Source organism: Takifugu flavidus, chromosome 6 (genome assembly GCF_003711565.1).
Source record: "Takifugu flavidus isolate HTHZ2018 chromosome 6, ASM371156v2, whole genome shotgun sequence".
Taxonomy (NCBI): Eukaryota; Metazoa; Chordata; class Actinopteri; order Tetraodontiformes; family Tetraodontidae; genus Takifugu; species Takifugu flavidus.
The window spans coordinates 9,385,649-9,412,471 of NC_079525.1; the positions used below are offsets into that span (position 1 = coordinate 9,385,649).

Sequence of the window (26,823 nt, forward strand, 5' to 3'; positions counted from 1 at the left end):
GAGGGAACCTAAATTAAACATACCTGCAGATGCTGCTGAGTGTGTGTGAGGTCTGTAGGCCCCTGAAGGCCCCTTAAATAATAAAGGGCCAGTGAGTGAAGCCTCCTGCCAGACTGGGTGTTTTGTTTCCCCATCTTATGCAGCAGCAGCACCTCTGAAAGCAAAACTTTTACCATCAGCTGCTCTCTACATCAGGTGTCACAAGATACAAAATGTTGACTGATCAGTTGATGCCTTTAAAATAAATCTAACAAAAGAATCTTCAATGATCTCTGCAAACAAAATATCATTTTTATTCAGCATTAGTTGCTTAAATTGTTTACAGTGTAGGAACCCATTATGGGGAAAATGAGGATTTAGAATCACAATTAAAAACTGTGTCCCTCAAAACTGTGAGGATATTAAAGACATGGATGAAAACAACAACACAAGCAAAGAGGATGACATCATCTCTCCAATGACAGAAGAAAGGAAGTCTTAGCCCATGAAGGAGGAACAGGGAGGCGAACCAGACCCTTTAAATGAATAACAAAGGACAGCTATATAACAGTGTGGGCTATTACATTAATACTGGGAGACCTAACTCTCCAGACCCCGTTCATAGCTAGTTCAGCACCTGCAGGCCTTCCATGGATACAGACGTGAAGAAGATGTTGGACTGGCCTGAGAAGCTGTAGCTCACAGAGCAGAGGAGCCTCAAACTCTTCTCAATTATCATGAGTCTTAATGTCTCTATCACACTGCTGGGAGGGGGGTCTTTCTTCCATTTCCTCTGTTATGTCTTTCATGTTTAAGAGCATTTAAACATCCGAACAACGAACAAACAAACAAACCCTTGTGACTTCTCCTTTAATGTGGTCCACATAGCACAAAGCACGGCTCTTTCAGACCACAACACATTTTGATCTCTAGCTGGTGGATTCAAGTAAATACAACTTGGCTGTAGAGAGTAGTGTCATGTCATCACTGGGTCAAAAGACAGGTACACCTTTAAGGTCAGGTACACCTTTAAGGTCCGCATCCTTCACCCGCAACAGGAATTAGCCGACACTGGGCTCAAGGCGCTAATAAAAGGACACACAGCGACAACAGCAATGAAAGGAGCAGGACACACGTATTGTAAGATGACATGAGGACTCCTCTCCGTGTCATCCTTGAGTTGTGCCTAATGCTCGTGGGACGGAAGTGTCCAGATGAATGTACAGTTATCTGCATCACAGGCAGAACTGCAAATACTCCCATCTTTGTTTACAAGAGGGCTGATCAAATGTTACATTCTACATCCTTCACATGCTCTGATCAGGAAGTTTGGTGTCCTCAAACCAATCCTGCCTCAACACGTGTACATCTGTTGGGAACATTTAACTTTTGTAAGTGAGCTGAAAGCATTTTCCCACTGGGTTCAGTTCAGTTAGACTCAAAGTAGAGAGACACTTAGTAGCAACCTTACACACACACACACACACACACAGGTTGGCACAACTACACACAAGATGTGAAAAAAAAAATCCTTAATGGTTTGATCCAACCTAAAGCATGTACAACAGGGGCAAGCACATCAGGTCCTCGGGGGCCGCAGTCCAGTTGGGTTCCCAGGTGAGAGCCTTGTCTACCAATTAAGACTGTAACCGTGGCTGGACTATGTACCCTCGAGAACCAGATGTGAGCACCTGTGTGTACAATAATGTTAGCTGAGGCCAAAGAGTGTAGAATCCTCAACCTTTCACACCAGATACAAATCAGATATTTTAAATAAGTTTACATTTACAAAGCTACAAATTTAAAATTTATTTTACAGTAAAAAATAGACGTCCTCTATTTACAGTTTACTAGACAACCGTAGAAGCAGGTTCTGCTGCAAAAAAAGAAAAACTAAACAGTTAACCTTTTTATGCAATTAATGGTTTTTCTCCAGAGGACATGAGCTCCATTTCTAAATTTTTTACAATGGGTAAAGACAACAAATATCGAGCAGAGGTGAAGACACACGTGAAGAAATGGGATCCTCCAGGATGATTTCACTGATGTCATTCATTCTACTTTGTGGTGAAGTATTGCTCAAACTGCTGTTGGAGAGTTTCATTAAAGGTCTCAACGCAGACCAAAGAAGCCTTTTCCTTTTCCCCTCAAATCCTGAAGATGCCAGAGAATCGATCCTTCCCTAGCAAACTCCTTGAAACAACTGCTTCCTCCTGCCACTCGACCATTATAGGGAAAACTAACATTAATTGATTTTCTTTTCATTTTTTAACAAGCTGTTGCCTTTGTGCTTCCCATTGGCCAAGCTTTCACTGTAGCAATGACCATTGGCCACGACACCATCATCCCTGCTGATGTCGCTCTCATCTCTAAACCTACCGCAAAACACCCGAAATACCTGCCGCAGGAAAAAGCCACCCAGAGCCAGGGCAGTACCAATGGTGAAGATCACGTCCAAGAGGAAGTACTGGTATGGAGATACCTCGTACACAGCCGAGCGCAGGTGGCTGGCACCTTTGTGACGGAGGATGTAGTTGATCCAGTACACAGCCCTGCTCACAGGGTGGCCCGGCTGGTCTTTGTGAATGTTGGAGAGGAGTTGAGCCTGCTGGCGGTACCTGTGTATGGAGGGACATTATTACTGGGAAATTAAATCTTAAAATGATAAATCCAACTTCAGAAACTACATTATGTGCTCATTCATTCATTTGAAACATCATGTATTTATTCAAATAAAATATTTTAAGACATTTAAAAGAAAAGTCAATTTAACAGTCGGTGGCAGAGCCGTCATTCGACAACGCGCCGCTAGATGGCAGCGATACACACTCAAGCATATACTGTACATGAGATAATACTACCTTACCTCTCATCTGAGATCACGTTGCTCAGTGCCGTGTAGAGGTCTTCCTCACTCATGGATTTCCAGTGCAGCATGATGCCCATACCTTTAGCTGCCACTCGGGTCATGGTGTCATAGTGGTCCCCAAACAGAGGAACACCAACCACTGGAACGCCATGATACATGGCCTCATAGATGCTGTTCAGGCCACCATGACTCAGGAAGGCCCTGGTGTTGGCATGACCTTGAGAAAAAAGTAGGTGAGGGATGTTACCTTACAGGTTTTTGAGTGTTTTGTCTATTCATTTTTTAAACCCTGTGCTGACAACCTCCACAGTTAAGATCCACATGTAATTTTTGTCTCCATGTTGAATAAAACATCATGTTCTCAAACCAAAATGGAAATTCCAAGTTGCAATAGTACATCTGCCATATGAACCGGTACTTGTTTGGTTATCTTATTAGCCGTTGACACAGGACATCCCAATAAGGGCTTCAGACTCGACGTTAGGTGTTTAAGGTGAATTTTTAACTCGGTCACTATGCCTGATAATAGCATTGCAATGTTGAATAAGAATAAATGCTGAGCAGAGAAATGAAAGGATAATAAGTAAAGAGCATGTGGTGCCCTCACTTTAAAAAACAGCTTTATATTGACGTTCCTACCTGGCAATCCTTTCGTATAAATAAATAAATACCATCTACCATCCACTCTGTCCAGAAAAAGATTCAATAACCAAATTACACAATGAATCTAAAAAGGTGTAAATATAAAATCACAGGACCTTAAATGGACACTGGTTTGGGGATCAGTGTCTTGCTCAAGGACACTTCAATAGGCAGCACGCAGGGTTGAAGGATGGACTCAACAGCGTAAATACGACTATAGCAAAGACTACAGCCGACCAGCCTACAGCAGCTGGGCTCCCATCCAGGCCCGACCCTGCTGACCTTTACAGATCAGTTGAAATCAGACATTTTCAGGTCGCTGTGGCCACAAGGGACAGAAAGACGAGTGCTTTTACTACTAAAAGTTGTGTCAGCGATCACTATTGTGTACACAATAAACAGAGCACCAGTGACACCACAAACTGAACATTTATGATTTTAAAATAATATTTAAAAAAAATTCTATCTATTGTTCTTCTCTGATTTATGCATTAGAAATGCTAATCCCCGTAGAGGCTTCTACACGTCAACTCCTGCTGCTCAGGCTGAGACAACCTGATCTCAGGTTTGAAGTGATTAATAATAAATAATAAAGCATCAAAGGAAGAGGTAAAACAGACCAAGGAATAAAACATATTTGCTTTGGTTAGATACATACATGCTGAGAAAGAGTTTGACATACACCATCAACAGCCAGTTTAAGCATAATGAACCACAACAACCTCAGCAGGACCCAAACCAACTGAGATGAACTACATTCTGTCAGCAATTCTTGAAAAAAAAAAATACAAAAAATAACTCACCTAATAAATCATTCTGAGGCATCCAGTCCACAAGTTTGATGTTCTTTCCAAGGTTGTTGGGTGGAACTCCAGAGAACCTTGGGAAGGGAAAAAATGAAATGAGAAAAGGAAGAATGGAAGTCCAAAAGATGTTTAAACTTTAAATACTCTAAATTACATTTAGATTTTCGGTCACTTGGGCCCAAAACTATTGGGTTCCGTTGTGGCCTTGAAAGTGTGAAGGAGACACTGATTGATCTAGTGTCCCACCGCTAAATCCTTCTATGGTATATTCCCTTACATTCATTGCTGTGTTTGATAAGGTTGCTCTGGTGGACATTGATGCCTTTTGAATTGTAATCAACTGTGATAAATGTTACATCAACTCCAACTATCCTTACTGAAGACCTGACAGTTACTAATTCATTCAAGTAAATACATTAAGTCCATAAGTAGCTCAATACTCAGAAAGCTAATATTTTATTTAGGAGAGTCCAGGAGGCCCCCAGCGCCTCATCCTGCTCCTCGAGGCTGAGAAGCAGCAGCTCTGCTCCGAAAGTCTCCTGAATGAGCCCCTCTCTTCAGGTCACCTTTTTCAAATCTTTTTACCACTAAACCCAGATTATCAGTCAATGCTGAAGAATAAAGCCTTCCTGAATGTATCATTGTCCACAGCCTGAACTCTTTAATGTTTTACTCAAACTGTAAAGCCTGATACTACCCGCAGCATCACCAGGTGACAATAGTGGAATGCTGACAACAAGAAGGCAAAACCTGAATAGTCAACCCTTTGCACAAGTCCACATGTTTGCCAGTAATGGATCTTCTTGTCAGTACCTGTCAAGTAGCTGGTGATATTTTCCATCCACAGCAATCCGCCTTTTCGGGCGTGGCTGTAGGTGAAACCTGCACTGGCTGGCACAATAAGCTGTGCACTAGACAACACCTGATACCTTTACTTGGACACATAACTGACATTCATTGACAGTTAACGATCTGTGAACTGTCAACACAACAGGACACAGGAGCATCAGATCGGATGATTCTAGTTTATGGATGTGAATATAATCTATGCATTTAGTTCACATCAACGTGACATCAGGTCCAAATGTATCAGTCCAATGACAGTTAGGACTGGTCCAACTGGGATCTAGGCAGATAAAAACACAGCTTCAAAAAAAGTTGTCAGGAACCATAGAGACAGCTCAACTCTGATAAGACCCAATAAATCCGGTCCAAGCTGGCCGTTTGTGTGTTGATTCTCCGGGCAATTCCACCAACATGTGCATGTCAGGTACTGACCAAAATTATTGGTTAGTATTTAAGTGAATGTGGGTGAGCAGAGTCACTGCTGTGGTTTATTGTGTCCTTTATTGTGATGATGCCCCACTTCTAAATAATAAAAAGGGATAAAGATGTCCAAAAGGCCTGAACATTACAAGAGTCATCTTCTGATTGATGACTCACGTTATCTTTGTTTTCTAGTCTCAGCATCTGTCCTAACACTTTCATCTCATAAATCCAAATTTGGAATTTCCTAAATTAACATGACAGTTCATGTTGGTCAAGTGAGTATTCTGTCATAAGAGATAACTTTGGACTTCATTTGTCATGTTTGTTATCAAGGGTCACTTTGTGCTATGTTTAGCTCAAAAACAATACAAGGAAGCAAATGTACAAAAGTTAAATTATGAAAATTCTGTAAATGTTTGCTGAAAAAGTCAAGACGTGGAGGAAAAAAGATGAATATAAGAATTAAACTATGGCTCCAGAACAGTACTGACTTAAAAAAAAACTGCTAAAGATACTATCTGTGATTCAAGTCAAAGGAAAAGCAGCATTTACATCTGATGGTTACTTTGTCATTCCTATGAAGTCATTGATCAAAAGCTACAATTAGTGTAAATGAAATAAGCTTTACAACAACAAAGGCTCGTTGTACACACGCACGACCATGTTTAAATATTAACCCAGCTATGCCATACACCTGCAAAAGCTCATGTGCGTGGAGTGGTGCAGTCTCCATCATCAATACGTGCACGAACGTGGACAAATTGATGAGTGCACTTTAATATCTGCCAAATTGAACAATAATTGATTGAGGAAAATGAAAATGATGTAGCATAACCCAACAATGAATCCTGAGGGTGGTTGATGATTGGCAGGCTTCTGTACACAGGTGATGGTTAATAACTAACACATTCAAAAACTGATTTAGAGGGACGGAGAAACCAAGCGGCACTGTTTCCTCCCTAGCTCACTAACAACTAAAACATCAACTTGCCGACTGATTAGGTGCTGTGGGAGACAGGATTTTGGCCTGTTAATGTCTGTGAGTGCGCTTCCTGAGGTGCAACTGTAAATAAAAGTAAATGGAACATCAAATATCAGTCACCAAAGCTCCTCAGGAGATGTGGGTGGGACAGCAGGAGAGGAAATGCTGCACACATGGGTCAGACACTTTACCTCCACACGACCCGCTGGGGCAACCTGGCCAGAGCTGCTGCCAGTTTACAAGTGATGTCCTGGGAAAGGTACTTGACCCCGGCTCCAAACGACACCACCACAAAGCCATGTTCCGCTGTGTCATTGACCCAGGCCTCAAACTCCTGTGGGAATGAGACAGACGGTTGGAGGGTTAAAAATACACTTTTCTGGAAGGTCTTTATCTGTGCAAAAACAGATGTTACAAAAGTCTGGTGGAATGTTTTTAACTTTGTTTTGTTTTTTTAAGTCATTGTAAATGAATTGGTGGTTATTGTGGGAGGTTTCAAAGGAACAGATTCACATTAATTGGGTAATGTGGACCTGCACAGCCTCTAGTTTTTTCTCTCATACATGAGGTGATATGAACACTTCATGTGTGCCGGATACAATGATAATATTGGAGATTATCATTAGTAATGATTTGCAGCCATGAGCATAGCTTATCTCCTAAATCAAAATAACATATCCTCATATATGAAACTTATAAAGTGCTGCTCTATCACAAATTAGCAGCAGGAAAGATAAGGAGTTGAAGAGAGACTCATCCCTTAACACTTCCTCTTACGAAAATCTGACTATTGTGCTTCCAGTTCCAAGTTGTACTTTCAACAAATGGGTTTCTGTTGGTGTAAATGCACTGTATATTAACATGATTAGAATGAACATAAAGCACATATGGAGCGATGGAGGTGGGAGCGATGCTGCAGCGATAGCGCTTGCATGCGCATGTGTGTGTGTCTGTGTGTGTATATATGCGTCCAGTGGTCCAGCTGCGGTGGTCAAAACTGGTCCTGGCACTGAACAACCTCAGAGACACACTGAGCTCTACTGTCCCTACAACGATGCCTCAGTGACCCTGTAACAGAGTCTCAGTGTCCACTGAGCTCTGCCCTGAACAATGGCCTTGTTCTTCCTCCAATTCCATTATAACTCCCTGCAGCGGACACAATGCTCCCCATTGGCTGCAGTGGCATTGCTAACTCCCCCATAGTGGATGCCGATGTTCAGGGCGTTCGGCTGCTCGATAAGCTGGGTCGCCGCTCGCCTCTAGACTCGGCATTCACTGCAGCGTTCAACCTAAACTTGCTTCCACACCAGCAACAATCATTCCATCGCACTCCCAGTCTGATGTGAAGATGATGTGATGATGAGAGCCACAAGAGATGGGAGGGACAGACTGCTCAGACATGATCATAATAATGATAATAACATGAGGAATAATCATACCAGTGTAGCAGCAAATACTCTACTAACATTTGGCCAATAACAAAGAGGATATTGTGTTATTATCTGGTTATTACTGTACTGACTCAAAATTTAACTGCATTACATTACTGGCCAAAATCATTGCAATTAGTAGGTATTATCTTTTTGTGCATCATAGTTTGCTACACATGTGTGTGGACTTTAACACAAATGTTCAACCAAGTGACATCTTGATGTCTGTTATGCAAAAGTAAAAGATTTTCCTAGAGAGCAAGGGATAAAAGATAAGGGGAGTGTTGGCATCAGCATGAAGAGGCCATTGTTTTATGTCCAGGATATCAAGAGATCCTTCTATGATCATACGGCCAACAAGCAACTGGACTTTGAGGTGGACGACTTTGTTACCAGCTGTTTATTTCTGTTCTCTGGACTGGACAAAAAAACTGATTCTGCTTTTGAAGCATTGCAGAGCTGCTTTTTTCTTTTAACAGATAATGTCACTGTTACATCAACAATGTAAGCACTGACCTGAGGAAGTGGATTGGGAGGTTTGGTGAGGATGCCTCCTATGTATACAACATGTGGCAACGTGGGCCGAGGAAACTCCAGAGCCATGTCGGTGCACAGCATCCACAGCCGGCTGCCTTGCACAAGGTCAGACATGGCCACTTGAGGCTTCACCCCATGCTTCTTCATAATCCGGTCGTATTTGGGCAATGCGATATACTGGACACCAAAGCGCTGAGCCACATACACCACGGTGTTGGTGATCCTCTCCACCAGAGTCATGCGATCCGTCAGCAGTGAGTTGAATTCAGGCACATATGAAAGCGGAGCCGGCGCACCGACCTCTGCCGGGTACCACAGGCCAGTGCTAAATACAGCATATTGTACACCTAGGATGTGAGCAATTACAAAACCACACATTTCATTTGGGTCCACAAGCAGCAGGTCAAACTTGGCCTCCTTGAGTCGGGTCATCACCTCCACGTTGCCCACAACAGCATCACAGTTCTGAGAGTAGTGGTCGAGAATGTCAAACAACTCCAAAAATGTCAGGCGGCCTGAGAAGATATTACTGACTTTGGACTGCAGGAAGTGATCAGCTGTGGTGCTGTTAAAGATTCCCGGGTAGCGCTGTAGGTGGTAGTGAGGGGAGAGGGGCACCTCACGGCCCTTGGAAATTAGAAAATGGGTCTCGTGACCCTCTTTGTGCAGGGCAGTTGCCAGCGTCTTGAAGATGTAGAGATGCGATTCAAACATGATGGGTGGGACCACAATTATTTTGGCGGTCCATACTTCACTGGAACTCCATGTGAGGAGACCAAGAAAGAGCAGCAGTGACAAGGAATGGAGCATAGCTGCAATCAGAGAACATAGGAAAAACATTACATCTAAGCACATAATCAAACCATCAGCAGGCAGAGTTGCCTCTTATGAAGATTTAAACAAATACAGCTACATCTTCAATATGGTGTGACAGCTGTGAGCTACTGCCTCTTCTAATCCTCAGATTATGAGTACTACAAGAGCACCAAGAAGAAAAGTGCAACCTGAGGGCATGCTGGGATGTGATGAGAACGGCTACGAGATAATAAACCAAGTCATCTTTTAGTTTATCAATCTTTCATTCACAGGGACGTTGTTGAGATCGGTTTACGTCCATATTGGCAACAACCACAACTTGTCACCAAATTACTTGTGATCTTCTTTATTTAAAGTGCAGATTTCATGAAAATCGATTTTCCCTCACACTTTCACTGAAAACTGATTATATTTTTCCCTTAAAAACCTGAGCAGAAGATTTAAGGCAAAAATTAGAGCCTTCAGGGAAACACAATCAAAAATAAGAACCCCAAACACCACTCTGGTTGATTCTTGACAATTCTGTAATCATACTACACCACAGATATGCACCATTGCACCACCACCAGGTGGGCCATCCTCAGCTGAAGGTTTGATGGAACATGCAGGACGTAGCAAGAAGTAGGGTGGCAGGATGTCTCAGTCTGTGCACCAGAACGGCGTGGGCCGCACCAACATCATTCTAATCTCCCAACAGCTCTATTCACAATTTAAGATTATGATAAAATGATGATAAATTAATTAATTAAATGAATAAAAAAATATGATAAAATATTATGACACCAAGTTGTACCGGTAACTTCTGCCCTCTGTGCCTTCACTCCATCTCCCACTCATGCGCAGTAATGATAAATACGAAAAAACCATCAATTATCTAGAGTTCCAGAATCAACAGCTACTAATGCGTTTCCTTGAACAGGCTGCAGCCTCAGGTAACATTCTGACCGTTGGAAAGAAAAAGCGTTACAGGTGAAGAGTACGAGACTCATGTATGCTTAAAGGCCTTCTCTGCTTTTTAAATCACTTTTAAGTAAAGCGCTGTTGCTCAGTCAGAAAGATGCAATAAGTTCATGTTCTCGGACTGTTTCCACTCCTGCTCAGAGGTCAGTGAGCAAACAGCTAAAAAGATCTAATCTGTTCTTTTTAAGCAATAGAATGAAAATGGGAGAGGCGGTACTCTTTTGGGCTGGATTCTATTGTCCTTGAGATATCCGTGCCTCATATCAGGAGCTTGGCTCAATATGGCACCTGCTGACGTCTTATGACATCAGGACAGGAATTAATAATAACAAACGCTCCACACTGCACAAACCAGGTCTCTGCAGACATGGAGCTGCTAGTTTAAAGCAATGCCCTGGAGAAACGCGACCATCTTTTGCCTCAGACTGGTGACACCCGCTATAGAAACCAGCCCGTCTGCTGGGGATTGGGATGCAGCTAATTAAATGAATGACAATGGAGTCTGAAAATAATCCGGATTAGGAGAGTTAAGGACTGCACAATGTGGAGTTGATAGATTGGTCTTCAAGATGGCACAGATGTGGACAATATGACCCAAACTCGATATTAATAATTCCTACAGCCATGAAGATGGAGGAAAAATGTCTGGAACTGCAAAAGCAAATTATTATTATTACTATACATTAAGCATTACACTTCAGCACTGGTATCACACATTGATTGTTTCTTTTTAAATGAATTGTAGTCTATTAATTTGACAGTATGCAACAGTTCCTGGTTGTGTGGAGCAGTTCCTACTGATGTAGCAAACTTAGCCATTATGTAGTGTCGCTCTGGTACCAGCGCCAACCACACCAGTACCAGGCTGCCTCCATCTGAGGCTTATTAACTCACTGAGCCCTGTTGAGAGAAGAAATCTGACTTCCAAAACTAATGTTAAGTCAAACAAAGGTCAGTTCAAGTCATCTAGTTTCCTTGCATCTTTCAAACAGAGCTGATAGTTCAAATTGGTCCATTTGTTTACAACAAAAAGGTCTTACAAATGGTCGTGTTTGAAAAAATTGCAATTTTCCTGTGATACCACCGTGGGACAAGGAGCTAATTAGCTAGTAAGTCTCTTCATTTACTTCATGGAAACCCATCCCACACACCTGTGTGCCTTTAAGCTTCATCAGCACCCCGGAAATAATTGGAAATTGACGAACACTTCATGTAAACAGGTATCAAACAAAGAAACATTTGTTGTATCCACACCATGCTGTCATTTCAGCTATGGGCCAACATTCTTATATTTACATCATTGTCCTATTTCCCCTTTCCTTTAATTGTCACAGATCACTTTCATAACTTTATATTGCTGCAGACATAAAGGCCGCTGATGAAATAACTGGTTGGACCAGCCATGCGAACCAAGTGTTGCATGAATAAAGAAAGCAGCAAGGCTTTAACGCCATTATTTTAGGTTTTACCTCCATTATTTATGTTTTAACTCAGGTTAGGTTTTAACTAACTTAATTCTCAATAACATGCAAATAAACAGTGTGGACACACATGGCTGTGTTGATGAAAATTAAAGAAATAACTTTAAAATGAAAGTAAAAAAGTTAATCTAAACACACTAACCCGTCCGAAATAAGTAAAATGCTATAATTCCTGTTAAACAATTTCCGAAGCACAGCTAGCTTCCAACATCTTGGTTAGTTGGCAGCAACTTGAAATCCAACAGCCTACAGTGTTGGCTCAACATGAACATGTGTGTCCCTGGGGCTGGTGGCGGAGAGGCCTTTAGACTGGAAGGTCAAACAATTTGGGGGAAAGGAAGGGGAAGGGGGGGGGTGACAAAATAAGAATCTAATTTGATGGCTTCGTGTGAAAATTCACACAAACCTTTGTTAAAAGCATTTGGCTTTTTTAAAAAACTTCATTTAACACATAAAAATGACTGACTGACTGACACATTGTAAAACCACCATTCATTCAACTTTGAGTGAAACTGCAGAAAATGTTCACTGGCGAAAACAAAGATTAATTTTCGCGCTTTTATCAAAAAAATTCAATAAGAATTTAGTCACTCGAGTAAAAAACCATGGTGTTTTTTTGTTTTTTTTAAGTAACTCTCCTGGCTCGGTGGGACCCGACCTGAGCTTCTAAAAAAGTGAGAAGATACATGAAGAAAGGGCCTAAAAACAGCAAATAACCACCAATCTCGACAGGAAGTCACTTTCTAAAAAACATAAGAGAAAGATTGGCGTTAACTTAAGTTTGTGGATTCACTCCGGTGTGTTATCACGTAGCTCGGTTTTGTCTCACTCTTACCTTGAGATGCGTTTACGGGAAAGGCAGCAGCGACGCCACTGTAATCCAAATACAAGTCGGCTGTTTAAGGTCCGGGACACAGAACAGGTTTATCAAAAGAAGGGGGTGAGGTTGGATGCGGAGAGAATCCCCGGCTGTCGAAGACTGAGTGAATATTTAAAGTGGCAGCGAGGCCGAGAGAGATGAGGGGCGAGTCTGGGCGGGGGAAGAGCCAACTCAGGGTGGAGCGTCAGCACGTACAGGTAGTCTCACTGTTGCAGTTCACCTCAACTATGCTAACACTGTCAACAGTCATGTGAAAGAACTCACCTGCTGGTTTAACTGAAGGCTTCTTTAACACTTTTAGCACCATCTAGCTAGCTAGCTTCAACCAGCTCCACCTCTGCTGCTTGGAATCAACCCCAATATTTTTTCACATTTACGCTGAAACAGACCGCAACATTGAAGAAGTAGCATCAACAGTACAGCCAAATATATTAATGCACCCTCTCAACCATGCTTGTGCTAGTCATGATTTTTTTTTACCTTTGAAATGTCTGTACCTTTTAAAGGCCTATTTAAACTTTGGCAAAGCCATTCAAGAGTAAGGAAGGAAAGACAAAGAAGGAAGAATATAGTGGTGTTTGTTGTGATCTGGCTCACAATCACCTGTCTGTTTTCCTGTAAACACAGAAAGGAGAAGGGTGGCTGCAGATGAGATGAGACGAGTTTAAAATGTTCATTTATCCTCACCGACCTGCAGCTTATCTGGTTTTACACATTTATTGCCTCTCGTCTCTCTGATTTCCAGACTTTCTCCTTCATGCTTCCTCAGTAATTCTCAGCCTTCCCAATGAGTGGCCCTTCCTCCACCCCCCCCCCCCCCCCCCCCCCCAAAACACACACACACACACACACACACACACACACACACACACAGTATCAGGTGAGCCACCTGAGCTCGATATCAATACTTAATGGTGCTGAGACACCCAATCTATGACACAACTCTCCCATGGACTGTGGTGGTCATGGTGAGAGTTTGTTTGAGTGTGTGTGTGAAATAAAAGGGGGAAGGGGGGTCGCAGGACCAAGAGCTAAATATTTACAACTTTGTGAACCATGACCAATAAATAAATGATAAAGGTAACCTTTGTTTTTTTATGCTAAATAAAGACATTTTGTTCCTGTTTAAAGAATTCAGGTAAATAAGTAGACTAAAAGTAATAATTAATCACCCGTTTGTGGCCTGCCACCTAGTGTACACGTAGCTGTCCTACAACTGGAGCAATCCTGCAGTTAAAGATGAAACTGATGACTAATGATGAAACTGAAACGCTTTGGTGCACAATGTATGCTGAAAGTGCAAATGTCACACTGTCCCATATTAAAATATATACATTTGATGTTGATAAACATTTTAATTTACTTTAGTAGTAAATTTACTATTCCAATTATCTGTGGTTGAAGAAATGAAAATGGAGTGGAATAAAATACATTGTTGTATTAAAGTCAACTTTATATTAAACTGGTTCGTGCTTCATGTAATAAATTATTCATTAAGATGACCGATGCCGACACAACAGCCTGCAGTGATGTTTGTTAGTGCAGGGAAACATTGAGACCTTGAAGGACAGCTGAAGCCCTTCCTTAAGTCCCATGAGCCCTCCTGGGGGCTGAAGAAGATGCCATGAACAATCATCCACTGTAAATAACATAAAAATAATTCCTCATACATGGAGGTAGCAATAGCCGGGAGATGTGTGGATCTCTGATACATCTATCTAGTAGGACATGTCCAGAGTCTTGAGGGTCCATGTAGGGAGACCTCTATAAGGAGCCAAATCATGGTCCTGCTGCCGTGTCCAGAGAGTTTCATAAATATTAAACTGTGCAAACAAGGGGCCCAGCTTGTATCCATGGTGTCACAACTCCACTTAACTAATCATGGAGGTTCTTTCCCAGAGTCACGTCATATTTATATAAGTCTTTAAGTCCAGGCTTGCATGTTGTTAATCAATGAGGCAGTGATAGGGCAGTCTGAAGTATGCAGCAGACCTGAGAGTCAACAGTGGAGATAGACCACGAATAGAGAGTAACATATCAGGAACATTCTTTCTTTAAAAAAAGATAAAAATGTGAAAAGTTAAACCGAGTGTTTGAGCTGCAGTTTGGACTATTGTAACCTCAAGATGGCTTTTTGTCTGTCAGAGGCTGGTGTAAAGGAGGAAACTCCCATATCTGGTACATTGCATATATTTTTAATGATCTCATGAGTCAGTGAAGATTAGAACAACAGGATTGGCAGCAGACAGCCTTTCAACATTTAACAGGAATCATCCTTTTTGATAAAAGCCGGCTGCCTAGTCAGTCATTGTGCAGCTGCCAGTGGAACTCAACATTCCCTCCTCTGTCTTTTATTTACAATGATGTCCCTCTAATCAGGCATTGTGGCAGCAAATCCCAATCTATCTTTTATCATGCTTTTGTTATTTTTGTTGTATTTGTTTACGTTTTCCTCTTGTTGTCTTTGGGTTGAGAAGAACTTCATTGTCACTGGTTGTTTCTGTAATTTCTGTCTTCACATACAGATAAATCATTGGTGCAGTAACCCCCAAACGCCACCAGGGGGAGGAGAAAGCTCACTGTCTCGGTTTGGTTGATGGATCCGATCGTTCTCCACATCTCCAACACTTCCTCTTCTTCAGTGATTGTTTCTGAGTGAAGTGAAGCTGAAACCGAAATGACTAGCTGGATGATTCCCCACCACCGCCAACACCACCACCATTTTGTTGGCCACTTTGTTTTTTATCTCTCTCCTGCAGTTTTCCTCTCTTTTTTTCCCCACACAAAATGGTACCAATGTTTATGTTCAAGTGTTAACACCATAAAAAGAGAAAAAAGAGATGAGAAGGGAAGATGGAGGTTACCAAGAAAGTCATTTTGATACATAATTTAGGTCAGCATATTTTAATAACCCCTGCTTTTGGTAGTAGTAGTCGTAATAGCAGCAGCATAGTGGTGGTAGTAGCAGTAACAGTAGTAGCAGCAGCAGCAGCAGTAGTAGTAGCAGTAATAGTAGCAGCAGCCATAGTAGCAGTAGTAGCAGCAGCAGTAGTAGTAGTGTTAGTAGTAGTAGTAGCAGCAGCAGCAGTATAGTGGTAGTAGTAGCAGTAAAAGTAGTAGTAGTAGCAGTAGTAATAGCAGCAGCCATAGTAGTAGTAGTAGAAGCAGCAGTAATAGTAGTAGCAGCAGCTAAAGTAGCAGTAGTAGCAGTAGTAGCAGTACTAGCAGCCATAGTAGTAGTAACAGCAGACGTAGTACTAGAAGTTGTAGTAGTAGTAGCAGCTGTAGTAGTAGTAGCAGCAGCAGCGTAATGGTAGTAGTAGCAGTAACAGTTGTGGTAGTAGCAGCAGCAGTAGTAGTAGCAGCAGCAGTAGTAGTAGTAGCTTTAGCAATAGTAGTTTTAGTAGTAGTAGCAGTAGTGCAGTAGTAGTAGCAGTAACAGCATAATGGTAGTAGTAGTAGTAACAGTGGTGGTAGTAGCAGCAACAGTTGTAGTAGCAGCAGTAGTAGTAGTAGTAGTAGTAGCTTTAGCAATAGTAGTTTTAGTAATAGCAGTAGTGCAGCAGCAGTAGTAGTAGCAGCTGTAGTAGTAGTAGCAGCAGCAGCATAATGGTAGTAGTAGCAGTAACAGTGGTGGTAGTAGCATCAGCAGTAGTAGTAGCAGCAGCAGTAGTAGTAGTTGTAGTAGCTTTAGCAATAGTAGTTTTAGTAGTAGTAGTAGCAGTAGTAGCAGCAGTAGTAGCAGTAGTAGTAGCAGCAGTAGTAGTAGTCGTCGCAATAGGAAAAGTAGCAGTAGCAGCAGTAGTAGTAGTAGCAGCAGTAGTAGCAATAGTAATAGCAGCAGCAGTAGTAGTAGTAGTAGCAGCAGCCATAGTAGTAATAGTAGTAGTAGTAGCAGCAGTAGTGCTAGTAGTATTAGTAGCAGTAATAGCAGCAGTAACAGTAGTAGTAGCAGCAGTAGTAGTAGTAGTAGGAGCACTAGTAGTAGTAGTAGCTGTCGCAGAATTTTTAGCCGTTTGGAGAAGTAAACAATGAATCTAAGTTACTGCGTAGGAGCTGGTTTATTCCAGTCAGTCGGTCAGGATACACACATGCGAAGCATGCGGAGAGATCTCTATTAAGCGTACACAGTTCTGATTTTATATAGCCGAAGGCCCGCCTCTGAGGCGCGGACACAGGACGTCGTCACAGTAGGTGTGCGCTGCATGCACCGCAGGAGTTTGGTGCCTTCACAGCATGTGTTCCGGCTGGCGCAAGAAGTTGAATGACTGAGAATGCCCCCCCCCCCCCCAGTTGTTTGACGTTGGTCTCCTTTGAACCTTTGTTTCTTGCAAATGCATGAGGTGGCAAACGGACTTCATCTGCTCTCCTAAATTTCCATTTCAACCCTTCCTTTTGCACTCAATTTACATTTCACAATCAAATTCCATTTCATTGTGCTTCGGTTCCTGGTCATGACTTGGGTTTCTCCCCTCCTCCCCCATCTGCAGGAGCAGCAGCCAGGGGCGGGCCGATCCCTGGGGAGCGCTGAGCCGCTGACGCACCTGCAGCTAGTTACCTTAACTCGGCGGCTACTTAAGCTCTCCTCGCTTTGCCTCCAGTGCCGGACTCCAGTGTTGTGAGTTGTACCAGTGCCTAGTCACTGCTTTTCGTTTGAACTTTTCTCGACGTTTTTTTCCCCTTTTGTGGTGATTATTAGTTTGTAGTTTTCGTTGACACTTTGCTATAGTTTCTGTTGCTACTTTGATTGATTACTCCGTTCTGTGAACTGCTTCGCCTTCTATTTTTGTTATCAATAAAGAACCATTTTCTTTTACTCTGCATCTGGGTCCTTGACTGTCCGTAACAGAACAATCCGGCCACTATGGACCCAGCAGAGTCTGACCTGCTGAAGGAGACACTCTCCGCGCAAGCGGCGCGGGTTCACCAGGTGGAGTCGGCTCTGCGTCAAATGTTGGAGCACATGCAGCGCATCATGGGCGGCGTCTCACAACTCAGCGGTCAGCTGGTGGCCCTTGACGAATGGCTTCCTCGCACACCGGACACCGCCGCGTCGGTTCCAGCCGACAGCCTGCCAACCAACCCTGCTCCACAGCCACGTGAGCCCTATATCCCCATTCCAGGCAGGTATTCAGGAGATTTAGGGACATGCTCCCAGTTTTTGCACCAGTGCCAGTTGGTTTTTGCCCAGCAACCCCTCACTTATTCCACCCCGCAAGCCAAAACCGCCTTCGTAATGAGTTTGCTCACCGGACAGGCCGCCGCCTGGTCCGTAGCTATCGCCACACAACACCAGGAGCTGAGGTACTCCAGGTACATTGAGGAGATGAAGCGGGTTTTCAATCACCCGGTAAAAGGAAGACAGGCGGTGAACCAACGGCTAGACCTCCGACAGGGTAACTCCTCAGCCTCTGACTACGCCGTAAACTTCCGCATTTTGGCGGCGGAGAGTGGGTGGGGGGATTCAGCCTTGCAAGCCATATTTCTCAAGGGGCTGGCAGGAGAGTTGAAGGACGAATTAGCGGTTCGGGATGAGTGCCACTCCCTCAACTCCCTTATCGATTTAACCATCCGCATCAATAATAGGATCAGGGAGAGAGCCAGGGAGCGGCAGGGGATGCAGAGGGGACGTTTCCACACCTACACCCAGTTTTACTCACCTGATTCCTTCCCGAGATCTCCTGCAGCCTCCCACTACGCCCAGGAGCAACCAACGCCGCCAGCAGACGAACCCATGCAGCTGGGAAGGACACGCCTCACCCCAGTGGAGAGACAACGCCGCATGCAGCACCAGCTGCGCCTCTACTGTGAGCAGCGGGCACACTATATTTCTCGCTGTCCTGAGGTGCCAAAGGGACGGGGTTCACCAGAAATCAGAGGGACCGAGTTGAGCCGTATCTCTTCCTCCTTCACGTCAAGGATCCAAGTCCAAGGTATGATCTATCTCTCCGAACACTCCGTTCCTACTAAGGTGCTAGTGGATTCCGGCGCAGATGAAAGTTTCATTGACTCGGACTTTGTTAACACTCATGGCATCCCCACTTATGACTTGTCGGCCCCCAAAAGAGGTGCACTCAGTAGATGGTAAACTTCTAACACTAGTAACGCGCAAAACGCAACCCCTGAATTTGATTCTCTCCAGCAACCACCACGAGTTCATAGAGATGTTTGTTATCTGCACTCCTCTAAATTCCATCATCCTGGGCATCCCCTGGCTGAAGCTTCACAACCCCCACATCGATTGGTCTACTGCCACAATCCACAACTGGAGTAACCATTGCCACGCCCACTGCCTTAAATCCGCTCTGCCAACCAGGCCCACGAACCCATCTCCAGCACCCGAGGAGATCAATTTAACCAATGTTCTGTTGTGACTCCTACTCTGGCCCCACCTCCTCCTGTGCAATCAGCTCAACCACCACCACCTGGGCCCTCTCCTCCAGCTGCACCCAATCCGCCCAAACGACTCTGCACCCATAAAAGGCCCCTCTGCACTCAGGCCAGTGCTTGATCTAACTGATGTTTTGGCAACACGTCCCGTCGATCCAGCATCTCTCCAGGCTCCCCAGCGACCCCCAGCGTCTCTCTGTGTCTCCCTGCGTCTTCCAGCGACTCCCAGCGACCCCCAGCGCCTCTCTGTGTCTCCCTGCGTCTTCCAGCGACTCCCTGCGACTCCCAGCCTTCTCCAGCGTCTCCCCCTGCTCCTCTGCAACCTTCCTAGCCCCTCTTCCTCTGACTTCTTCCTCTTCCTCTTCCCCTTCCTCGGACGGATTTCCCCTGGCCTCTGGACACTTGGACTCCCCCACGGACTCTCGCCCCTGGATCTCGGACTTGGTTCGTCTGCCGCATCACGCCCCCTATAGTTTGTCTCGGCCTCTCTCCTCATTTAGTTTCTTCCCTCCTGTTTTTTTTTTGTTTCATTAAAACCGTCTGAGTTACTTTTAATTCCCGTGTCTGTCTGCCTTCTTTGGGGTTCCGCCACACTTGACCGCCAGTCCTCTCGAGCGTAACATGTTCCTTCCGACTACCAGGACCTGCAGCAGGTTTTCAGTAAGGCCTCTGCCTCCTCGTTACCCGCCCCCCACAGACCTTACGACTGCGCCATAGACTTGCTCCCCGGCGCCACTCTCCCCACCAAGAGACTTTTTCACCTGGCCAAGCCAGAGTGGGAGGCGATGGAGAAGTACATTACGGAGTCAGTGGCAGCCGGTCTCATTCGTCCCTCCTCGTCTCCCATATGGGCGGGGTTCTTCTTCGTGGAAAAGGACAAATCCTTGCGCCCCTGTATCGACTATACCGGACTGAATGACATCACCGTAAAGAACAAGTACCCTCTCCCTCTGTTTGACTCAGCCTTCAGCCCCCCTACACACAGCTACGGTGTTCACTAAACTAGATTTGAGGAACGCCTATCACCTCATTAGAATCAGGGAGGGGGATGAATGGAAAATGGATTTCAGCACCCCGCTAGGCCATTTTGAATACTTAGTAATGCCTTTTGGATTAACTAATGCTCCTGCCGTTTTTCAATGTTTAGTCAACGACGTGCGGGAAGTGTTGAGACTACTGAAAAATAAGCTATACGCTAAAGCGGAAAAGTGTGAATTCCATGTCGCGTCCGTAGGTTTTCTGGGTTTTGTGATCGAGAAGGGACAGCTTCACGCGGATCCTTCCAAGGTGACAGTAGTTAAGGACTGGCCCGTGCCCACTACTCATAAGCAGCTTCAGCGTTTCTTAGGCTTTGCCAACTTCTACCGACGATTTATACGAAACTACAGCCGCCTGGCAGCCCCACTCACGTCTCCGTGGCTCACTTTCGTCTGGTCTCCAGTTGAACAGCAGGCCTTCGAAAAACTAAAAAAACATGTTTATTAATGCCCCTGTCCTTATGCACCCAGATCCGGAGCGACAGTTCGTGGTCGAGGTTGATGCCTCGGACTCCGGGGTAGGGGCCGTCCTCTCCCAGCGCCATTTCACCGATAACGAGCTTCACCCCTGCACCTTCTTCTCATGCCATCTCTCCCCACCTGAAGTCAACTATGATGTAGGTAACCGGGAACTCCTGGCGGTGGTCCTGGCTCTGCAGGAGTGGAGGCACTGGCTGGAGGGAGGGACACAGCCTTTCATCGTGTGGACGGACCACAAAAATCTCACCTACCTGTGCACCGCTCGCCGCCTGAACTCACGACAGGCCCGCTGGGCTTGTTCCTCGGCAGGTTCCGTTTCACTATCACATACCGCTAAGCCAGATGCAGTCTCCCGCCAGTTTTCCCTGGAGGAGAAAGAGCCCTCCAGGGAGACCGTCCTGGATCCGGAGTGTGTGCCGGGCGAGGTCCACTGGCCAGACGAGGCGGAGGTTCGTGAAGCGCTCCAGGGACAGTTGGATCCAGTGCCCGCCGGGCCGGCTGTTCGTCCCACAGTCCGCCCGGTCGTCAGTGCTCTCATGGGGACACACCTCCCGAATAGCCTGCCATCCAGGAGTCCATCGCACACTAGCCCTCATCCAGCAGCAATTCTGGTGGCCATCCATGGCGGCGGACGTCCGGACCTTCGTCGCTGCGTGCACCATGTGTATGCGCAGTAAATCCTCACACAGGCCTCCCGCAGGACTCTTGCTGCCGCTACCCATTCCCTGGTCCCTGGTCCCACATCGCTGTGGACTTCGTTACCGGTCTGCCCCCCTCTGAAGGTAACAATATTATATTGACAGTGGTCGATCGCTTCTCCAAGGTGGTACATTTCGTTCCCCTCCCTAAACTTCCCACCGCCTTGGAGACGGAAAACCTCCTGATACAACATGTTTTTAGACTTCATGGAATCCCGCCGACATTGTGTCAGACCGTGGACCCCAGTTCACCTCGCAGGTTTGGAAGGCATTCTGCTGGGCCCTGGGAACCACCTCCAGCCTCACTTCAGGGTACCATCCCCAGTCCAATGGGAAGACTGAGCGGGCGAACCAGAGTTTAGAGTCCTCTCTGCGCTGTGTGGCCTCCCGTCCTCCTGGGCTGCACACCTGCCCTGGGTAGAATACGCCCACAACTCCCTCATCAGCTCAGCTACCGGTCTGTCACCTTTTATGGTCAACCATGGTTACCAACCTCCGTTGTTCCCGAGCCAGGAATCCAACGCAGTGGTACCCTCTGTCCGCGCCCAGTTCCGCCGGGTCAGACGAGTGTGGCGGGAGACCCGGGCCGCACTGGGAGGACGGCAAAGCGCAACCGGCGTCTGGCGGACCGCCACCGAGCACCGGCCCCCAACTACCAGATGGGGCAGCAGGTGTGGCTCTCCTCTCACGATCTTCCCCTCCAGACGGAGTCCAGAAAACTCACCCCCAGGTATATTGGCCCCTCGTCGAAGGCCATCCGGCCTACACGATCAACAGGATCCTGGACGTACGCAGGTGGGGAAGGGGATTCCAGTACCTGGTCGACTGGGAGGGGTACGGCCTGGATTGGCCGCTCCCTCATTCTAGACCTGCAACTAGACCTGGACTTTTATCTCAGATTCCCAGATAAGCCTGGTAGGACGCACCTGCAGCTCGTTACCTTAACTCGGCGGCTACTTAAGCTCTCCTCTCTTTGCCTCCGGTGCCGGATTGTTGTCTTTGCTGCAGTGTCTAGCTCCAACCCTCTGATCTCCAGTTTTCGCCTTGCGCTATTCTGTGCCTGTGAGTTGTACCAGTGCCTCGTCACTGCTTTTCGTTTGAACTTTTCTCGACGTTTTTTCCCCTTTTGTGGTGATTATTAGTTTGTAGTTTTCGTTGTCACTTTGCTAGAGTTTCTGTTGCTACTTTGATTGATTCCTTCGTTCCGTGAACTCCGTGGAATGGGCCTTGCTACCTTTCCTGGTTCTACCTGGTCCTCTGGAAGTCCTTGATCACCACGTAGTCCCCTGGATGCAACGGATGGAGTTGTTGGTCCGCTGGAGACGGCAGTGCTGCTTTCACTTGTGCCCGGATATCTGAAAGAGAATTAGTGAGATTCCTGCAGATACAGGGTCAGAGAGATTAGTGTGAGCGGTGCATTTACAGATCGCGACCTGTGAGGGGAGAAGGACAGCATCCTGAAGAGCCACCAATTATTCAAGATAGGAGCACCGTCAGACTTGAGGAAACCCCTGTGTTTCCACAATGCTCCAAAGTCATGAACTACTCCAAAGGCGTACCTAGAATCGGTGTAGATGGTAACCGACCGGTTGGCTGCGAGGTGGCAAGCTCTGGTAAGGGCCATTAATTCAGCGGCTTGGGCAGAGTAGTTGGACGGCAATGATGCAGATTTAACAGTGCCGCGGGAGTCACAGACTGCGTAACCGACTTTGCACCGGCCTGTGTCCGGATCCTGGGATGCTGACCCATCAACAAAGAACAAGATCAGGATTGATAAGAGGTTGATCCATGACGTCAGGACGTGGGGAACAAGACACCGAGCGTTCCGCCACGCAATCATGAGGGTTGCCCTCCTCCGGGATGGGGAGGAGGGTGGCTGGATTCAAGACATTGCAGCGTTTGAACGTCAAACAGTTGACAGACACACTCAGACCAGTTAACAGACACAGCACAGCCCATGGGATCCCAGTACATAGTATCAGTTGTTAGGTGGACTGAGGCTTGTGCGTAGAAATGCTCATAATTTGTGTCCTGGCTTGGTGCCACATGGGCGGTACAGTGCACTGCGTCATCTGTTTGCAGATGTGCAGCAGGGCCCACTCTGCCTTTTGCCCATTGTAATAGCATGCTTGACTCTGAATGGGGCAGCCCCCAAATGTAAATCCATTTAAATTCCAAGGTTACAGGAGTAGCTAACATAACAATAGATGAATACACGAATAGGTTAATCATGTTTGCGTGCGGATGTTCCTGTGGTGGTGTGGTGTGATACTGTGCCTGAATCGTGGTTGGATGCTCCTTAGCCGGCTCCACCTCTCTTTCTAGTCAGTCCAATTGTTGCCATGCTTCCGAATGGAATTGGTGCTCTGAGTGTCCCCATCCTCTGCCCTGCGGGTACCCTCTGCCATGCCCTCTTCCTCTTTTCTGGGGACAGTATTGTAACCAGTGTCCATTCCGACCACAGTAGTAGCAGGTGTCTGAGTCTTCCTGCCCCTGGTTCGGTGGTTGCTGTCGTGTCTGTGGTGGGTCTCAAGATGGGGCATGTGGAGGGCCTCCTCCATCGTGTCGTCTGGCACCATCTGTTGGAGGATACTCTGGTGGAGAGCCAGTTGTTTCTGCTGCAGGGCTCTCTTTGTATGCTTGTCCTCTTCCTCTGTAGCAGTCTTTCTTTCCTGCTGTCTGTAGTCTCAAAAAAGTCAGTCAGAGCTTTTGCAATTGTAGCTCCTACGGTACTTTTCTCTGGACGATGGAGGTGTTTCGCAGCTTCCAAGATGTCCGCTTCTGTTCAGGACCTGTTGTCCCGTTCTCTCATCCCCTGGTGGCCATAGGGGAGAATTTACATTTCACAATCAAATTCCATTTCATAGCAGCAGCCGTAGTAGCAGCAGCAGTAATAGTAGTAGCAGCAGCCAAAGTAGCAGCAGTAGTAGCAGCAGTAATAGTACTAGCAGCCATAGTAGTAGTACATAGTAACAGCAGCAGTAGTACTAGAAGTTGTATTAATAGTAGTAGTAGCAGCTGTATTAGTAGCAGCAGCAGTAATAGCAGCATTAGTAGTAGTAGTAACAGTAGTAGTAGTTGTCATAGTAGTAGTAGGAGCAGCAGTAGTAGTAGTTTTAGCAGTAGTAGTTTTAGTATTTTGGATCGCAATACCTCTCGTGTGTCATTGCTAATTCGTGTGTTCTTTGAATGAAGATTTCAAGAAGAAAAATGCCAATTTCAAAATGTATTTAGATTCAGATTCAGGGCGTCTGTGTTGTTTGTCCAGTCCAGGTTATTGTTTAGGTGAATACCCAGGTACTTGTAGGACCCCACCACGTCAACATTCGTTCCCAGGACGTTCACTGGTGCAGGCGGGAGGTTGTTACGCCTTCGGAAATCCACCACCAGCTCTTTGGTTTTGCCAGCGTTGATCTGGAGGTTGTTCTGCAGGGTCCAGTCCACAAAGTCCTGAATAAATCCTCTGTACTCCGTATCATCCCCATCAGTGATGAGGCCGACAGCAGCAGAGTCGTCAGAGAACTTCTGGAGGTGACATGAAGATGTACTGTGTGAAAAGTCTGTGGTGTAGAGGGTGAACAGGAAAGGAGGCAGAACTGTTCCCTGCGGGACACCAGTGCTGCAGAGAAGACGATCTGACTCAGAGCCCTTCACCCTCATAAACTGTGGTCTTTGTGTGAGGTAGTCCAAAATCCATGTTGTGAGGTGGTGATCCACCCCAGCTACCTGCAGCTTGTCTGGGCTGGATGGTGTTGAATGCACTGGAGAAATCAAAAAACATGATCCTCACAGTGCTTCCAGCCTTCTCCAGGTGAGTGAGGGAGGTGTAGAGGAGGTAGATGACGGCATCGTCCACCCCGATGCTCGGCTGGTAGGCGAACTGCAACGGGTCCATGAGGGAGCTCACCAGTGGGCGCAGGTGGGCGAGGATGAGTCTCTCCAGCGTCTTCATCAGATGAGACGTCAGAGCTACCGGCCTGTAACTGTTGAGCTCCTTAGGGTGCGGTGTCTTCGGCACTGGGACAATGCAGGACGTCCACAGCTGTGGCACACTCTGCAGCTTCAGGCTCAGGTTGAACATGTGACTGAAGATCCCACACAGCTGGTCTGCGCAGGACTTCAGGAGCCTGGAGCTGATGCCATCCGGACCCGTCGCTTTCCTGGCCCTGTTCTTCTTCAGGGACATCCTCACCTGGTGTGGTGTGAGGGACAGGCTGGAGCAGGGAGGTGTTGGTGGGGGGAAGGGTATGGGCCAGAGTGTGAAGTGTCAGGTATGTGCGAGCTGAAGGTCATGAGAGAGGGGGAGGGGGGACAGGAGGAACAGTCAATTGCGGGCACAGACAGTGGCTTGGGTTGCAGCAGAGGAGACTGGGCTGCGGGAGGGGTGGGTACCTGATCAAATCTATTGAAAAACAAGTTCAGGTCACCCCTGGTCACCCACAGGTTGGGATTTCTGCTCCTTGAAGCCCGAGATGGTCTTCAGTCCCTTCCATACCCCACAGATATTGTTCTGTTGCAGCTGGTTTTCCATCTCTTTCTGTAGTTGTCCTTCTCCTGTCTGATCTTCCTCCTTAGTTCCCTCTGCACAGTCTTCAGCTCCTCCTTGGCTCCAGACACAAAATTAGTCAGCTATGTGTGGATCCTTCTATTTAGCAATAGAACCAATTCAAGATACAACTATTACAGTGCTCCGGGCCAGTTCATAACCCTACAATGACAGAGTCAATTGCCAGGGCATTAAGTCTGACAACCTAACTATCCCTTGACCCAGTCTTTTATAGAAACACATATGTAAATTATTGATGCTAATCAGTCCAATCCAGTCCTTCTTCTTGGATGACCTTGTCTTCTTCTCCCAGTCCCATTGGATGCTGACACAGTCCTTGTTCTCCGTTGTCTCCCAAATGGCCAGTTCAAAGTTCACCTTCTTGCAGAGGAACTTATCAACACCAGTAAACTATGCTGTCACATTTTACGATGGGGTTTAACACTTTCCGTCTGACTGTCTCCTCCTGCCTCCAACTGTCTAAATAACGTTCATGTCAAGGAAGGGTCAACGGACCTTTATTACACTTACTAAATATTCTACCATTCCTAACTTCTAAAGTACTTCTAACAGAAAACAGAAACATATGGTAGAACACATAGTAACAAGATAAAGACAAGTCTCCTCAAGTACTTGTAGTAGTAGTAGCAGTAGTGCATTAGTAGTAGCAGTAGCAGCAGTAGTAGTAGCAGTAGTGCAGTAGTAGTAGCAGTAGCAGCAGTAGTAGTAGTAGTAGTATTCGTCGCAATAGTAAAAGTAACATTAGCAGCAGTAGTAGCAGCAGCCGTATTAGTAATAGTAGTAATAGCAGTACCAGTAGTAGCAGCTAGTGCTAGTACCGTAGTATTAGTAGCAGTAATAGCAGCAGTAGTAGCAGTAACAGTAGTAGTAGCAGCAGCAGTAGTAGTAGTAGTAGTAATAGTAGTAGTAGTAGCAGTAGTAGTAGTCACAGTAGTAGTAGTAGTAGTAGCAGCAGGCATAGTAGTAGTAGTAGTAGTAGTAGTAGCAGCAGCAGCCATAG

The 26,823-nt window shown here is 45.8% G+C and overlaps 2 protein-coding genes across 2 annotated transcripts; one reads left to right on the forward strand and one right to left on the reverse strand.

Annotated features, from left to right (window-relative positions):
- Nucleotides 1-271: 271 nt before the first annotated feature.
- Nucleotides 272-12,890, reverse strand: ugt8 (UDP glycosyltransferase 8). The gene is made up of 6 exons (XM_057035986.1): nucleotides 12,607-12,890; nucleotides 8,494-9,326; nucleotides 6,739-6,881; nucleotides 4,294-4,370; nucleotides 2,846-3,065; nucleotides 272-2,597 (listed from the first exon to the last, which is right to left on the reverse strand). Exons 2-6 carry the CDS (start codon nucleotides 9,322-9,324, stop codon nucleotides 2,225-2,227), a joined length of 1,644 nt encoding a protein of 547 aa, XP_056891966.1. The 5' UTR covers nucleotides 9,325-9,326; nucleotides 12,607-12,890; the 3' UTR covers nucleotides 272-2,224.
- A 7,615-nt stretch (nucleotides 12,891-20,505) lies between these two features.
- LOC130527521 (uncharacterized) lies at nucleotides 20,506-21,991 on the forward strand. The gene has a single exon (XM_057036149.1). It carries the CDS (start codon nucleotides 20,516-20,518, stop codon nucleotides 21,233-21,235), a length of 720 nt encoding a protein of 239 aa, XP_056892129.1. The 5' UTR covers nucleotides 20,506-20,515; the 3' UTR covers nucleotides 21,236-21,991.
- The last annotated feature ends 4,832 nt before the right edge of the window (nucleotides 21,992-26,823 follow it).

Bases quoted from the DNA above. Each gene is read 5' to 3' on its own strand.
- ugt8 (XM_057035986.1), bottom strand. From the start codon at position 9,324: ATGCTCCATTCCTTGTCACTGCTGCTCTTTCTTGGTCTCCTCACATGG. The intron at 6,882-8,493 runs GTCAGTGCTTAC...TCATTCCCACAG, and splicing joins CTCCCAATCCACTTCCTCAG to GAGTTTGAGGCCTGGGTCAA. The intron at 4,371-6,738 runs GTAAAGTGTCTG...TCCCTTCCCAAG, and splicing joins CCCCAGCGGGTCGTGTGGAG to GTTCTCTGGAGTTCCACCCA.
- LOC130527521 (XM_057036149.1), top strand. From the start codon at position 20,516: ATGTTTATTAATGCCCCTGTCCTTATGCACCCAGATCCGGAGCGACAG.